Genomic DNA, 16056 nt, shown 5'->3' with positions numbered 1-16056 from the left:
CTTTCATCATAGATTAAAGTAGCACCTGCGATCCGAAATGACTAAGCTGTCAAAGTCAAATAAATTAGTCTATACTATCTATGATTCAAAATTTACCAAATCGTGATGGAGAAGAATCCTATTTGAAGAAGTATCTAATAAAGTCATTAAAAATCGGAGAGTACTTTATTGCAGATAACAGTCTACCAATTTATTCGTTTTAATCTATTTAGTTTTCATACCTCATGGTGATGGAGGGCTCGGCATTTACGCGTAATGATGTGTTCCAAATGGCAATTCGTGTTGCTTTTGTCTCAGCCGTGACTTATTTTTCAATAAAATGGCTTGTAAATCAAATAGATCCGACATCGAAGAGTCGAAAGAAGGCGGAAGAAAAAGCCCGCGAACAGTTACGCAAGTGAGTATTGATCGCGGAATTACCTCGTGTTACAACATTACAATTTTTTTAATATAAAGAAAAAATCAGTTTGTGTTTATATTTTAGTATCATGCTTGCTGACAATGATAACAAAAATTATTCTTTTGCATTTTTCCATTTTTCTAACCTATCAGAAATATCATTAAGTTACAACAAATATCTGGATTCTTACAAATTGTTACGCAGTTCTTATGAGTTGTAGAATTTATAACCTAAGATTATTATAAGTACCTTTATTATATAGTCAATAGGTTGTGTATGTAGTAATAATTGGACTAAGTACTTCGATTCAGAATGTATAATAACCGACATGTCTGACAAAGTACATGTCTGTCATAATTTTCTATTTTCTATAATAACCTTCTTATTGATATATAATTCTTTTTATCTAAGTTTCATTATCTGCACATATTAAACTTTTTAAATACTTCTAGACCTGATAGACAGTTCTACCTAAAACAAGTTTCCTTCCTAAAATCCTTAATCTGACTATTTTGGATGATTAAAACATTTAATTTACAAGTTGACCTACAATTCTCAACCAATATGAATGATAAACAGTATTTAATTTTATTTATGTACATCAAAACCTTTTTAAAATCTATACACTATTAAAATTATATTTATAGCTATATACCCTCACAATTAATTATTACCAGTTAAAAAAATCAGGTAAGTAAAATTACCTGATTAACAGTAATGTTACCTAAATTAACATTTTTAAATTTTTAATATTGAATACTGAAAATATTCTAGGTATCAAAATCACATATAAAAATGACATTGAACTTTGACCTTAAATTGTTATTTTATATCTAAGGCTCAAAGACCAATGCTTGCTACTATATCTTATTAATATAATATTTTTTTAACTAGACAATGTCTGTACATAGAAGCTATTTAAAAAAAAATTAGAGTATTAATAAGACCAACAGATGCCAACACAATAATTTTTATAAATTATTTTAGTCTATATGTTTTTTTGAATTGATGGTAAAAGAATGGTACCTGCTTGCGCTATCAGTATACACAGGTGGGGCACCAGTGAGGATGAAAAGACAGGTCAGTTAGCCCATTGTGACGAACTCAAAGATAAATTAGTCACAATGGTTTCCAGAGGGAACTGCGTGAAGGTTGACCTGATAGAGTATATTGATAGCAATGGGAACCTAATTGGATGTGAATTTCACAGTTGCATTCCTGAAGGTCTAACCTAAAGTCTGGTGTATATTTCATCTTGATATACTATCCAGAAGTAATCTATTCAATTGTTTTTTTTACTTCTGAAATCTGTGCATACAAAGTAGCAGGCAAAATGCTAGTTTAGTCTAAAGTTCCTCCCTTGCTAACAAGTTGTTAAACTAATCGTCGCATGTATTGTTTAAATGCAATAAAGAATATATAAAGTTTTTCAATTTATCACAATAATCATCATTATTAAGAAAATTGTTCTTAATGGATACTGTTAAATTGAGACTATTCTTTTTAGTAATGGAATCTAGAGATTAATATACATCTCCATTATGATAAATTTCAGAAGTTAATGATGAAAGAATGTATATTTATATTATAAAAAAATACTGACTTCAATTTATAACAATTTAGTGGTTTCAATTAATTGTAATTGATTTTGATATTACCTTTTGACAATATCATAATCAACAACTAATTGTCAAAGATATCAGGTAATATTTAAAAAATAGGTAATTTTAGTTTTGTCTTAAAATTTTACAACATTTAATATCTCAGTACCAATTATAAAATCCATATATTTCATTATTCTTTCTTTTCTGTTACTGCAGAGAGATATTTATTGATACTGTGTGTGTTTAATACACACAAAAACATTCATGTATGTTTTACTAAGTATTAGTGTTCAACTGACACCAAAGAATTAGGAGGTTCTCAACTCTGTCATATTTTTTTTTATGTTTTTAACTTCAAAACTCAACACTACATAGTATAAAACAAAGGCTCTGTCACTGTCTGTCCGTCCCTATATATGCTTAAATCTTTAAAACTATGCAATGGATTTTGAAGCGATTTTTTTAATAGATAGAGTGATTCAAGAGGAAGATTTGTATGTATAATACATGCATAATATTGTAGAGAAACACTGATCATTTTAGAGGTTTCTAATGTGATGTGATGTAATGTGCACCCATGGGAAGCCGGGGCAGGTGGTCATTTATAAATTGATTTGTATAATTCTATTTTTATCTGAAAGGATCAAATTGATCCCATAATAATGTTATCAAAATCAGTTTAGTAGTTTAATTTTTAAATCTATGTAATTGGTTTTGTCAGAATTGAAGTTAGTGTTTCATTTTGTTGGTATTTTTTTTTTATTTGTACAACAATAAAATAAGATTAGATAGGTTCAGATGTAACTAGCAATATAGCATTAAAGTGTTTCATTGACTATATTGTTTTAATCATGTATCAATTTTTGAGTTTAAATAATAAAAAAATATATATTTTAAGCTATAGTTAGAAACAAAAATCCAACATTATATATTATATTCAACTTTATATTGTTAATAGGGATGAAATGCCTTTAGATAAGGCGAAATGTGTAGATCTATTATATTTAAGACCATTATTATAACCACATTTCTAGCATATAAAAAAAAAATCATCTTTGTAGCTAGCTTCAGTTGTAAGTTTAATTAATATTTCTTTAACAATTTATTTTGTGTTTGTTCACTTTACATTGTGGCTGTTTAACTAAAAACATTATGCATGGTAGTGTAGGGATGCCATGAAATCATTATTTTGACAAACATAAATCTGCCTCGATATTTTTCAAGTACAATTAAGTTTTGTTTAATAATAATAATTAGTTCTTTGTTATCATTTAGAATGACCCATTGTTTAGTTATAATCATAGTATTTTTTATGGGTGAAAATAGAATGGTAGCCCTATTTGTACTATTGGTATGCACTGGCACCAGTGAGTGATGATGGGTGAAGATGAAAGCAGGTCAATTAATCCAGTGTGACAAACTCCAAAAAATGAACAAAAAAAAGACCACACGGAGGTTGACCTGATGAGATATATTGTTGTTATATCTTTCTCCCAATGATAGTTTTTTTTTTGGTGGGTGAAAATGATATGGTAACTCCGCCTGCGCTAACGGGATAAGCTGGCGGAGCACCAGTGAAGGTTGACAGATGAGAATAAAAACAGGCCAGTTAGCCTATCATGATGAATTCATCAGGAATTAACCATGATAGTTTCCAGGGGGAACCGCGAGGAGGTCGACCTGGTTGGGTATATTGCTAGCAATGGGATTCTCAGTCTCCATTACTAACAATCCCTTCCCCCCCCCCCCCCCCCAATGATAGTATTAGTAAATACCACAGCTTGCTATGTAGTGCAGGTAGGACTTTGGATGTGAGATAAAACAGTTATTAGCTGATTGAGATGTGTGCCAACCCTAGAATATGTGTGATGACTGTGACCAATCATACCAATTGATATTTTAATGAAATAACTAACCGTAACATGCCTTTGCCTCATCTAAATCCATTCAACCGTGACTGAGAAATAAATATTTTTACAAAACAATTATTTTTTATCTTTTTTTAATTATAGTTACTGGCAGTCTATTTTTTTTTAATAATAATTCAATATTTTGTCTGACGAAATAAGACGTATCCATAGATTCGACTCTCAGTCTTGAATTTGTGTTTGCCATTTTTTATTTATGTACTACTAAGGTGGCAAACAAGCATGCTGCCAATCTGCTGGTAATCGGGGTTACTATGGACGACTATAACACGTGCGTTGCCCACCCTTAAGAAACCTCATCACGTCCTTTTTTAAAGAACCCCACGCTGCAGTCTATAGGGAAAACCTTGGCAGAGAGCTTATTCCACAGCACTGTGCATGACTATTTTAGTTCTAGGGTGGGAAGATGAATTGCCTGCCATGGTGAGTGGTGTGATGGTAAAAGATGTCTTGAATACTAGTAGAGAGAATATCTCTAATTTTATGGTTGTGTGGTCACTGTCTTCCCACTCCAGTATTATTTATTGTATTAGTATATTAGATATCGTGGCATCCTTACAATAGTGTTTTCAAAACATACCATTCTTTCCAAATATTTTTTTTTTCAACATTCTTTGAACAAATTTAGAACATAATGTTTTTTAAATAGCCACTATATAGAGTGTGCATGTGTTAAGGGTGTCTTGCAGAGCCGGCCTGGGCGGGAGACACTCGCTGTCTTTGGACAAGCTCAGCGACCACGAAATGATCATCGCATCGCAGCTTGTCGTGCCTGATGAAATTAATGTAAGTATTAACTACTTGTGGGGTTACTATTAAAATAAATTGATATTGAACTTGAGACGTTTCGCACTCTCGAATTGCAACACTATCGGCATAATGTTCCAATATTGTTCTGATAGATGCATATTAGTACAACTGGTCAAACTGTAAACTGATCCCAATAATAACCTAATTCCTAACTGTTGTTTCATGAGTGCAGTATAAAATTATCATTGGCAATAGATTAGACTGATATTGATATTATATGCAAGAGTAGATCTGCAGCTCTAGTATATAGATAAATTAAATAAAATGCATCTCATGTTACTCCCTAATAATATACTTTTCTATCATCATCATATCATCAGGTGGGTGATAAGTTTGTTTGCTATTCTTAGTATCATTAAACAAATTAGTTCAGATAATAAAATACCCTATCCATGCGTGAAGTTTCTTACTGGATATTTTGACGGAGAGGAAGTGAAGGATGTTAGGTAAAGATGAAAGTAGGTCAATTGATCGTACAAGAATATCATCAATAATATATATATATATATATATATATATATATATATATATATATATTATAATTGATATAATTTCATGAAGCCTTGTATTATTAAACATAATATAATAGATAATAGATTACAATATTCCGTAAACTGCTAGTTATCCGCATTTCTTTGTGACCTGCGTCATGTAGGTAATATATTATCATAAATGAACACTGAAATGTCCATTTAAACAAATAGGCCATTAAGTCTTTTATACAAGGTCAAAGTAACATTCGCTAATTATCAGTCTCAAATACAATGTAACGTGCTTTTTTATAATATAAAATGACACGAAATGATAATAATTGCTTAAAATTTCTTACTTTCTTACTGTCTTATATAATTATGAACATGGTTACGATTTGTAATGCACAGTTTTGGGAAACAGTTCAAAAGTAGTATGTGTTTTCAATCAAGTTAAAAAAAAAAGGTTCTCAAGTCGATTGTATTTTTTTCGTTTGTTATCTCTCGATAACTCTGTCAGTTCTAAACTGATTTGGAAAATTCTTTTTTTTTATCTATAAGGATATACTTACAGATTGGCTCCATATGAAATTTTATGAAACTCGATTCAGTAGTTGAGTTTTAAACCAAAATAACTGTAATTTTGTGAGATTATAATATTTAATTCTTAGAACAAATGTAATAACATATTATATAAATCTTGAGTCTTTTCGAGCAACTGATTCGAAACCTCTTCTTTCTCGGATTACGTGCGTTCCTTTATAAACACTTTTGGATATGTTACTTAACGTCCTCTAGTCTTTAAGCTAAGGAAAGCTAACTTTGTTTTCTTAGTTAGAAAAGTTAATTTGTAACTAACTAGTTGCAAGATAATAATAATAATTTATTTGCCAGAAACTTAGTTACATAATAAGATATTACAAATTGTTTTTTTTTTAATCTTCAGTATTGTTTCGCCATTTTATATAGCATGTAAATCTTTGTAGGTAATTATATTTATCAGATATCAAAATACATAGTATATTTAAACTTAATGTTAGCTGATTAACTTATAGACAAATATTTTTAACATAGAAAATACTCAGATTAATACATATAGATAAATTAGTGTAAAACAAAGAATAAAATAAATTACAATTAAAATTCCGCAGGTGAACTGGAAAGACATAGCTGGCCTGGACCATCTGATTCAAGAGCTACGTGAGACTGTTATTCTGCCAATACAGAAGCGGGATCTCTTCGCCGACAGCCGCCTCACGCAACCTCCGAAAGGAGTTTTACTGCACGGCCCACCTGGTAGGTTGCATTTGACATCGTATCGGTATCCTGTGGTCCCTGATGTGGTAGACAGAGAGTGGTCGTTCATATAACTGTCACATACATCTGAAAGAAAATTCTAAATGAAATTTAATTTCAATAATGTAATATTTCCAACTGACTTCAAAAAGGAAAAGGTTCTCAATTCTTTCTTTCTCTCTCTCTCTCTGTCTCTTCTGTCTCAATTTTATGTTCTCAAAATTATGTTTGTTAACTCATAACTCGGTCAGTTCTAAATGGATTTGGAAATTTCTTTTTTACTTGTAAGGTTACTTACAGATTGGTCTAATAGTAATGTTATTAAAATCGGTTCAGTAGTTTTGTTTTCAAATCAGAATAACTGTTTTTTTTTTTTCACAATTGAAGTCGGTTTTATTTGAAACAATCTTTTAAAATTATTATCTAATCCTAGTAATACAGGGGGAAAGGGATTGTTAGTAATGGAGACTGAGAATCCTATTGCTAGCAATATACCCAACCAGGTCGACCTCCTCGCGGTTCTCCCTGGAAACTATCATGGTTAATTCCTGATGAATTCATCATGATGGGCTAACTAGCCTGTTTTCATTCTCATCTATCACTCTTCACTGGTGCTCCGCCAGCGTATCCCGTTAGCGCAGGCGGGGTTACCATACCATTTTCACCCATCAAAAAAAAATCCTAGTAATACGAGCGTCATAAATGTGCGTGTTTTTGTATTTGTCGTTTATAACAAACAAACTCGCTTTCCCATTTATGCTATCAATAAGGATATATTACGACATCATAACCTTCAAGAAAATAGCATATTCCTTTTTAAAAGGCTGGCAGGCAGCAAACCTGCAATGCCGTCGGTGTTGTGGGTGATCATGGGCGGCGGTAGTCACTTACCATCAGGTGAGCCGCATGTTCATATGACCTGTGCTAAAAAAAATTAAGTATCCATGTGGTGCCGGTATAGAATAGGCCACTTCTTCCTTTCCTGTGGGTGTCGTAAGAGGCGATTAAAGGAATTTAATGGTAGGGAGATGAAGAACAGCGACCTTCATAAAGCATCTCCAAAAGCCTAACTGCCGTTACCAACCCCCCCGGAGGGGACAGTTAATAACTGAAATAATAATAATAAAACTAGTATTTGATAAACTGTTATCTTCATCAGGTTGCGGCAAGACTCTGATAGCTAAAGCTACCGCGAAGGAGGCCCATATGAGCTTCATTAACCTGGACGTGTCACTGCTCACTGACAAGTGGTACGGGGAGACTCAGAAGCTCGCAGCAGCTGTATTCAGCCTCGCTGTCAAACTGCAGCCCTGCATTGTATTTATTGGTAAGTGGTTTGTTTTTCCCAATACAATCCTTGTTCAAGCTAGTGCTGATCCAAAATCCAAATTAGCAACTAAAGTATTATTATTATGCCATGTTAAGCACTAGAAAATGCCAAACAGTAAATACCAAATAGCTATTCAGCCAATGGTAATACAAAGATATATATATATATATATATATATATATATATATATATATATATATATTACTGAAATAAGCATCATCTTGTGGAAGTCTACTGGTTCTTTGATTAGAATTAATTTGTTTAATTCCGCCACCATTAGTATGTGTGTGATATCATCTTCAGGCAAAGTAATCTAATAATTAGCCCGAAGATGCCTCGTTTAGAAGTGTAACATGTGTCGCAAAACGTGCGTGGACGGAATGATGGTCGGAAATTGGGGGCTAATATGGAAGGTTGTAGACTTTCTGGTAGTAACAATAGTGGTCAATCTTCAAGTGTTGGCAGTCGCACACATACTAATGGTAGTGGAATTAAACAAAATAATTCTTATCAAATAACCATATATATATATAAAAGTCAACTGGGCTATTAGAGTCGGCAAGTAAACTTTGTTGAGAAAAATTACGTATGGGGGCATAAAAATTTTAGAAATATTCAAGTGTGGCATGGCACAAAAAAGGTTGGGAAACACTGATCTAAGTAAATTAAATGTGATTAAGTCCACTTATTTTAGATTATTGATTTTCGTCACACATCTATTAGTATGACACTTTAAAATCAGATAAACTACATCAGAATTTCACTTCACATAACAAGGATACATAGAAATTAGCTAGGTACAATTTACAATTTTTACAATTTATATTCAATGAGAAAATATCTGCATTACCATCAGTTCCCAAACTAGGCCAGACCTGTATCTTGGGGACTAAACATTTAGATATGTCTAATTTTTATGCGCAGACGAGATCGAATCGTTCCTGCGTACGCGCACGCAGCACGACCACGAAGCGACGGCGATGATGAAGACGCAGTTCATGTCGCTATGGGACGGACTCATCACTGACCCTGGCTGTACTGTCATCATTATGGGTGAGTCTTGATTAATTATATTTTTTATTATTATTATTTCATCCCTTAACTGTCCACTGCTGAACATAAGCGTTCACCATTAGGGAAGTTTTGTCAGTATTTGCCACGCTTGTCAGGCGGATTGGCAAACACAATTAGGTTTTTAGAGATGTTTTAAGAGGGATGCTACTGCCCATCCCTCGATCATAAATTCCCCTAATCGCCTCTTACGACACTCACAATGTGAAATGTGAAGTGGTGGCCTATTCTATGTCCGTACACACAGAATATACATATACAACAAAGTTAAGCTGATACAACAAAGTTAAGCTGTTTGATAGGTCTTGATATATACATATATATATTAAAAAATGTATGCAGGTGCGACGAACCGGCCCCAGGACCTGGACAAGGCGATCCAGCGACGCATGCCGGCCACGTTCCACGTGCCCATGCCCAGCGAGAACCAGCGCGAGCGCATCCTGCAGCTCATCCTGCGCTCCGAGCCTGTCGCCACAGACGTACGTAGTTTTAGACCGATGAGTTCCAAACACCGTTCTTAGACCGACTAAATCAATTTGTTTTCAATATTAAAGATTTTTGTTTGTGAAACATACATATACATCAGACAAGGAGCCCTATTCTAAAGAAAGGGCAGTGTTATAATTATAAATCCTTTATTTTATTAGAGAGTGGTACTTACGCCATGATGGACGACAGTATAGAGGTGATTCAGTGTTGCCAGATCTAATCTACAACTAGTGGTGTACACTCGTAACAATGTTAACAATACAATTTTGTTCAAACGTGTTTAGTCTATACATCATCATCATCATCATCATTTCAGTCATTATCCGTCCACTGCTGGACATAGGTATCTCCCATACACTGCCATAAGCAACGGTCCTGAGCCACCTGCATCCACTGATTCCCTACAATGCGTTTGAGGTTGTAACTACATCTAGTAGGGGGATCCCCCTACTAGATCTAGGACGATCGTCCTATACTGCGTTTGCTCTCTCCTATCGGTTGTCGATTCTTCGAGCTATGTGATCAGCCCATTGCCACTTCAACTTGCTTATCCTTCTTGCTATGTCGGTTACGGTTTATACAGTATACAGAAATATGTTGAACACTTCAAAATTACATATACAAGTCAATTTCATATAATTATTACATTCAGATTTTAAATACATCTAAAAAAATTATTAACAAACAATATCATAAATAATGTTTAATGCTGTTAGCTTGTTTGCCATTCTAGTTGCATAAATAAAGAATACTTATGTTAGTTACTTCCCAAGTGGCACGCGTCTATTTTAAAAATACATTATATCTGTCACGCCTGTCTCACATTGGGGTAGGCAGAAACAATGGAACGCCAAATGCTTCGATTCAAAGTACGTCGCCTAGTTGGTCGACATACGTCCGACTAGGGCGGCCCCTACTGACATCTTCATTCATTATTGTGATAAATCTCTCTCGTAATTTTGTCAGTTGTTGCCACGCTTGGTAGGCGGGTTGACAACCGCAGTTAGGCAATAGAGATGTTTTAAGAGGGACGCTGCTGCCCATCTCTCGCCCTCCCTTAGTCGTCTCTTACAACACCTACGGGGAATGTAGGGGTAGCCTATTCTATGCCGGGACCACACGGCCAGGTTATTTTGTATATTATATATATATATATATATATTTTATATTATTAGTTCTTATTTTCTTTACCTATTTCAATAATGTAGTGCCGCGTTCGTGATTCACTGTTCATCCCAAAGGTTGACTGATAGAGAATGCTACTAGCATTAAGTCCACGTTTTGTACCATATTTTCTTTTAGTAAATAAAGTTATTTTAATAATTAAAAATATAATAAATGATTTCTGTGATTGAACAGATCGACTTCAAACGCCTGGCGAGCGCCACTGAAGGATTCTCAGGGTCTGACCTACACGAGCTGTGTCGACAGGCCGCTGTCTACCGAGTACGGGACCTTGCAAGGGAAGACCTCGCCAGGGAGGAACAGGTAAGCACCTATATCAGTGGTTCTCAAACTTTATTGTTATTTCACTCTTTTTTTTTTGTCTATTTAATTACTACTATATTCACTACCTAGTTATGAAATAGAGGTAAATTGTGAAACTAAAGTTTACTGTATTTTTTTTTATACGACTTAGAATGGCAAACAAGCTGACGGCCCACCTAATGGAAAGTGGTAACCGTCGCCTATAGACATGAGCAGTACCATGGACATAACAGAGTATACTGCTTCGCCCATGATATTCCTCTGTACCCTTTATAGCGAAAAATATTAAAAAACAATAATGTCAATTTGTTTGATTTCAACGTAGTCACAATAACTGTACTTCAAAAGGTTCAAAAGACAATTAGCTTCTTATCACATTCTGAGATTGAAAATGTGCGGTGGCATATTGTATTCTTACTCACAGACGTGATTGTAAAAGTAATTGCTTGCCCATCAATAAAACCAAACACTAAAAATAAAAAAAAAATATTCCAGAGTAAAGCCAAAAACGCGACCAACAACTCGGACTCTGATGACGAGTACGTGGACGCGGTGCGTCCTATCACCATGGGCGATCTACGGCTCTCACTCAACAAACTCAAGGAGTCCAAGATACAGTGCGGCACACTCGCGCCCTCTATGCGGATAGAACTCGACTAGGTGCCCACAGGTGATGTACAAAGTATTCAATCGTTAGATGAACAACATGATGTTAGATATTCTGGAGTCAGTTTCCAGGAGGCTAATGGAAATCTTCGGGTTCCTATCTCCTACATTGAATGGCATCAATTATCCTGTTACATGTCTGTGTCATGTAACATGCTTGTTACATGCCTTCATCATGTTATATGCCTGTTACATGCTTTAGACATGTAAATACATGTAGCATTTGTCATGTAATGTAATTTATGTTGACAAAAACTAACTTTACTTAATTTTTAATTTAACAAAAATCATTTAATACGATCTTATAGTAACTAACGGTAAGACAATATTAGGGTTGATTGGCTATACTTATTTCTTAGCATCACAAATTAATTTGTTTTTTTTTTTAAATAATAGAGTTTAGACACAAATATGGAGAGAAGTATGTCAGAATCGATCCAATTGTGATTGCTTATCACAAATAAAAAAGTTAGTTACATATTCACAGAATTATAAAAAGACAACAAACTCCAGTAGTATATTTTTCTAACGACATTTTAACGATTACAGATTCTAAAGAAAAAATGTCTTTTTATCACGTCATTACCAGTTCTCTTAGGTTAATAGTAAATGAATTTATTGATAGATATCTTATTTACTGCTCGTACGAGAAAGAACATGGTGCTAAACATCGTGTCTCCTTCTGTCTCATACATGCGGTAGCGAAAATGTGTCTATCGACAAATTTGTTTGTTCTTTTCTAGCGAGGACTGAGTTTCACAATCGTGTCTAACGATTCAATTCTTTGTTGCATTATAATTAGCTTTATTAGTTGGTTATAGGCAAAATGTATGATGTACTTGTGTGGCTATTTGTCAGTGCAGTGTTGTAGATGTAGGGATGAGCGGTATTGTCGAAATATCGTTATTGATAAGTCGATATACGTGTACAGAATATATATATTTACAATATCGATATTAATTTTAACACTAAGGTATGCCCATGTAACTTATGCCAAAAAAAATATAAGGGTCACTACTTATTACTTATTATCTCCTTGTGGTATCGATATGTCGATATTTTCCAAGGGAGCGAATTGAGAAACTGTCGAGCTCTCTTAGTTGGTAAATATAATAAATAAATAAATAAATTTTCCTAAAGCAGTGTTTTTCAATCTTTTTCACGACGCGACCCCCTTATTATGTAAAAAAATCTTGCGACCCCCTACCCTCCACGGTTTTGGAATGTGTATGAATTTTATTATGAAATCCGTACAGTTGTATCTATTTATATTCACAGTTAGATATCGATAAAATAAAATATATAATACATAATAAAGTATCTAAAACAGACATGTAATCGATGTCTGTTATTGATACTTCATTATGTATTATTGATTAATTGATGTATTTACAGAACTGTTGATTTTTCACTGCTTCGCGACCTTCCGGGACGTCCTTGTAGAGGTTCGGAGACCCCCAAAGGATCGCGACTCACACTTTGAAAAACACTGTCCTATTGTCACGTTAATGAATATCGCTCATTCCTATTTAGATGTGGTTTTGGGTCCCGTATGTCCCCTAGTAACATATCGCGGGTTTTCATGCGTAAGGACTAAACATATGTAGATTGTGAGTATATTGCTAACGATGGGGCCGCAAGTCCCCATTAGTAACAACCCTTCACATATGGAACACTATGATGGTTAATGAAAATCATATATGTTTAAAGATATGTCCATAAGCTACAAATCGAATGGTGTAATTTCTCACAATCTATATTATACATAAATGTTTTATCCATTTCGCTATAGACATATTTATATTTAAGACTTCGGGATAACTTAATTGACGTTCGTGTTAGTACGAAGCTAATTGGGAAAATATTGTAGATAAAAAAAATTATTCGATTCACGCAAGCGAGTTTTGCAGCAATTTGTCAAACAAATTGTACTAGGGATGTGTAATATATAGCTGTATATTGGAGTCACAGTATCTATATATTGGTCAATAACGGATATATTAAATAACGGTTATTCAATCAGTGTTATGTCCAAAAGGACGTGGCACATAGCCAAGATACACTAGTGCTTGCTTTTTTTTCTTTCTTTCTTATCTACCAATATATAATATTGAAATTAATAAAGATGGATGGAAATCCCACTGATATAGGTGATATGTGAAATCAATATCTGCCGGCATCCAATATATAGATACCAATATATAGATATCGGAGTGATACCGGTGTTACTCATGCCTAACTTGTACATATAAATTAGATTTGTAGGAACTGCTTATGAATTTGTTACTAGCTTTGTCTATATTTGTTACCGATTTATGTTTATTGAGCGAGATTGTATATTTTTGACGCTAATTGAAACTATGTTTTAATGTATTGAAAATAGAGTTGTTTTTTTACTTTAGATTACATGATATATATATTGATTACATATACATGTGCTATAAAGACATTGTACAGTCATATATAACAATATGTAATGGATTAAAAAGAATAAAAACTTTAGGACCACTTTGTGTCACAAAGGTCTCGGGTATATTCTCAAGCATGGGGGGTATCATGGGCGTAACAGTATACACTGTTCTGTCCATGATACTGCTCATGTTTATAGGCGACGGTTACCACTTTCCATCAGGTGGGACGTCAGCTTGTTTGCCATTCTAAGATGTATAAAAAAAAAAAAAATCAAGTCTGAGTTGAGCTCCTAAGGGCCAGTATAAACTAAATACACGACTGTCCAAAAAAGAAGTGTAATGTTTTCAGGGTTCATGTTTTAATAAACCATTTTACAGTGGAATATAGATAGAATCCTTACATCAACCCGATTGACATTTATTATAAAATTTTTGAAAATAATTTGGAATTTGGCAAGGCAATCGTGTTTATCTCCAGAGCAAAATAAACTTGTTTTGTAATAGCATTGAATCATAGCTGTGGTCCGTTATACAATAATTTCGTTAAATTATTTTAACTGTAAAGTTAACTTTGGGGAATAACACTGTAAAGCCGATTGTCACATATTGACTTAACCCCATACCACTGATAAAATATTAGTGTTTTCATATTATTGCATATGACTGTACATTCTGTCTCCGTCGTAGTCGCAATGTTGTAAAATATTGTAATTAATTTATAAAATTTCTTTGTCTCTCTTTCTTGGCAATTCTGACGAGAGAAATCTCTTTAAAACTAAATGTGTTATACGAATTTCGACTTTATTTCTTGGTAATAAAAACATAGTAGTTGTAAGTCATATAACTTTTGGGTGATGCAATTTTGACAGAAACATAACATACTATTTTGGTCCTATTTAAAGAGTAGATAAATTTATTATATGTAAATATGATTGCATGAGATACGAGATTTTTATTGAAAGAATTAGGCAAGTGTCATGTAAACGAATCTTCCGCGGAAATCTTATTACATATATATATATATATATATATATATATATATATATATATATATATATATATATATATATATATATATATATATATATATATATATTAGCTTCTACCCGTGACTTTATTCGCATGGCGCATCGCAGAGGGAGACTTTGTACAAAAGTCGATTTGCTTGAGTACGTCTGTCCCATTCGTGTTTCAACCGTGAAGCAGTTGTGTTTGCATGGCTGTGTTTCGGTTTGAAGGGTGGGATATGGCGTGAATTTACTGGGTACAGAGGAATATCACCTGAGTCCTCAGGAATAGCAACGAATGGGGGATATCTTGGGCGAAACAGTATACTCTGTTATATCCATGGTACTGCTCATGTCTATAGGCGACGGTTACCACTTGCCATCAGGTGGGCCGTCAGCTTTTTTGCCATTCTATGTTGTATAAAAAAATATTAACTGACCTGTATAAAAAGTCTGTGCTTCGCCATCTCATGTAATACGTGTATACCAAATTTCATAACGATTAGTTGAGTTGACAAACATACAAACAAACAAACTCTCTGACATGATATAGATACATGACACAAATTCAACATGTACTGTGAAAATAGGTATTATATAACACGTTAAAATATATATCCGCTTTAATAATACACAACAATTATATATATAAGACCTCGGAAGATTCGCGGTGGTTATTCCGTCAACGTGTCACTAGCCTTAAAGTATAAAGTATGGACTAGAAACTTTGTTGGAATTAATATACAAAAAAAAATACATTGTATTTATTTATGTCGACTGTACTCGTGTTTTAACATCGGAGATGCTCGACTAGTTTCGAGCTCAATAGGAGTCTACATTCATGAGCGCGGTTCACGGCTGTTACGAGCAGCACTGTACGACCAGCTTGCTGTTTGTAGCTGTAACCGTGCGTCTGGCCAAGGTGCTAATAATTAGATCGGGCATCTCCGAATTTAAAACGTAAGTAAATCCAACATATATAACTACAATACAGTATGACTCATGATAGTTATTACTTAATAAAATATATGTCTAATGAAAAGTGCAATGGAATGTGTACCAAACAAATCACTAATTATATGA

The 16056-nt window shown here is 33.8% G+C and overlaps 1 protein-coding gene across 2 annotated transcripts; it reads left to right on the top strand.

The window, feature by feature from the left end:
- The first annotated feature begins 43 nt into the window (after window positions 1-43).
- Window positions 44-14975, top strand: LOC113515951 (outer mitochondrial transmembrane helix translocase). 2 transcript variants are annotated; one of them, XM_026900258.3, is made up of 8 exons: window positions 44-397; window positions 4610-4718; window positions 6364-6508; window positions 7668-7835; window positions 8763-8891; window positions 9252-9391; window positions 10761-10889; window positions 11385-14975. In XM_026900258.3, exons 1-8 carry the CDS (start codon window positions 225-227, stop codon window positions 11547-11549), a joined length of 1158 nt encoding a protein of 385 aa, XP_026756059.1. In that variant the 5' UTR covers window positions 44-224; the 3' UTR covers window positions 11550-14975. The 2 variants fall into 2 exon arrangements, with proteins under 2 accessions (XP_026756059.1, XP_026756060.1); XM_026900259.3 differs by having other exon boundaries at window positions 45-397; window positions 4622-4718.
- The last annotated feature ends 1081 nt before the right edge of the window (window positions 14976-16056 follow it).

Source organism: Galleria mellonella, unplaced genomic scaffold (assembly GCF_026898425.1).
Source record: "Galleria mellonella isolate WM207_F2 unplaced genomic scaffold, CSIRO_AGI_GalMel_v1 utg56, whole genome shotgun sequence".
NCBI classification, from domain to species: Eukaryota; Metazoa; Arthropoda; class Insecta; order Lepidoptera; family Pyralidae; genus Galleria; species Galleria mellonella.
The sequence above is the reverse complement of the archived record's forward strand: the minus strand, read 5'-3'. Positions and strand labels throughout refer to the sequence as shown.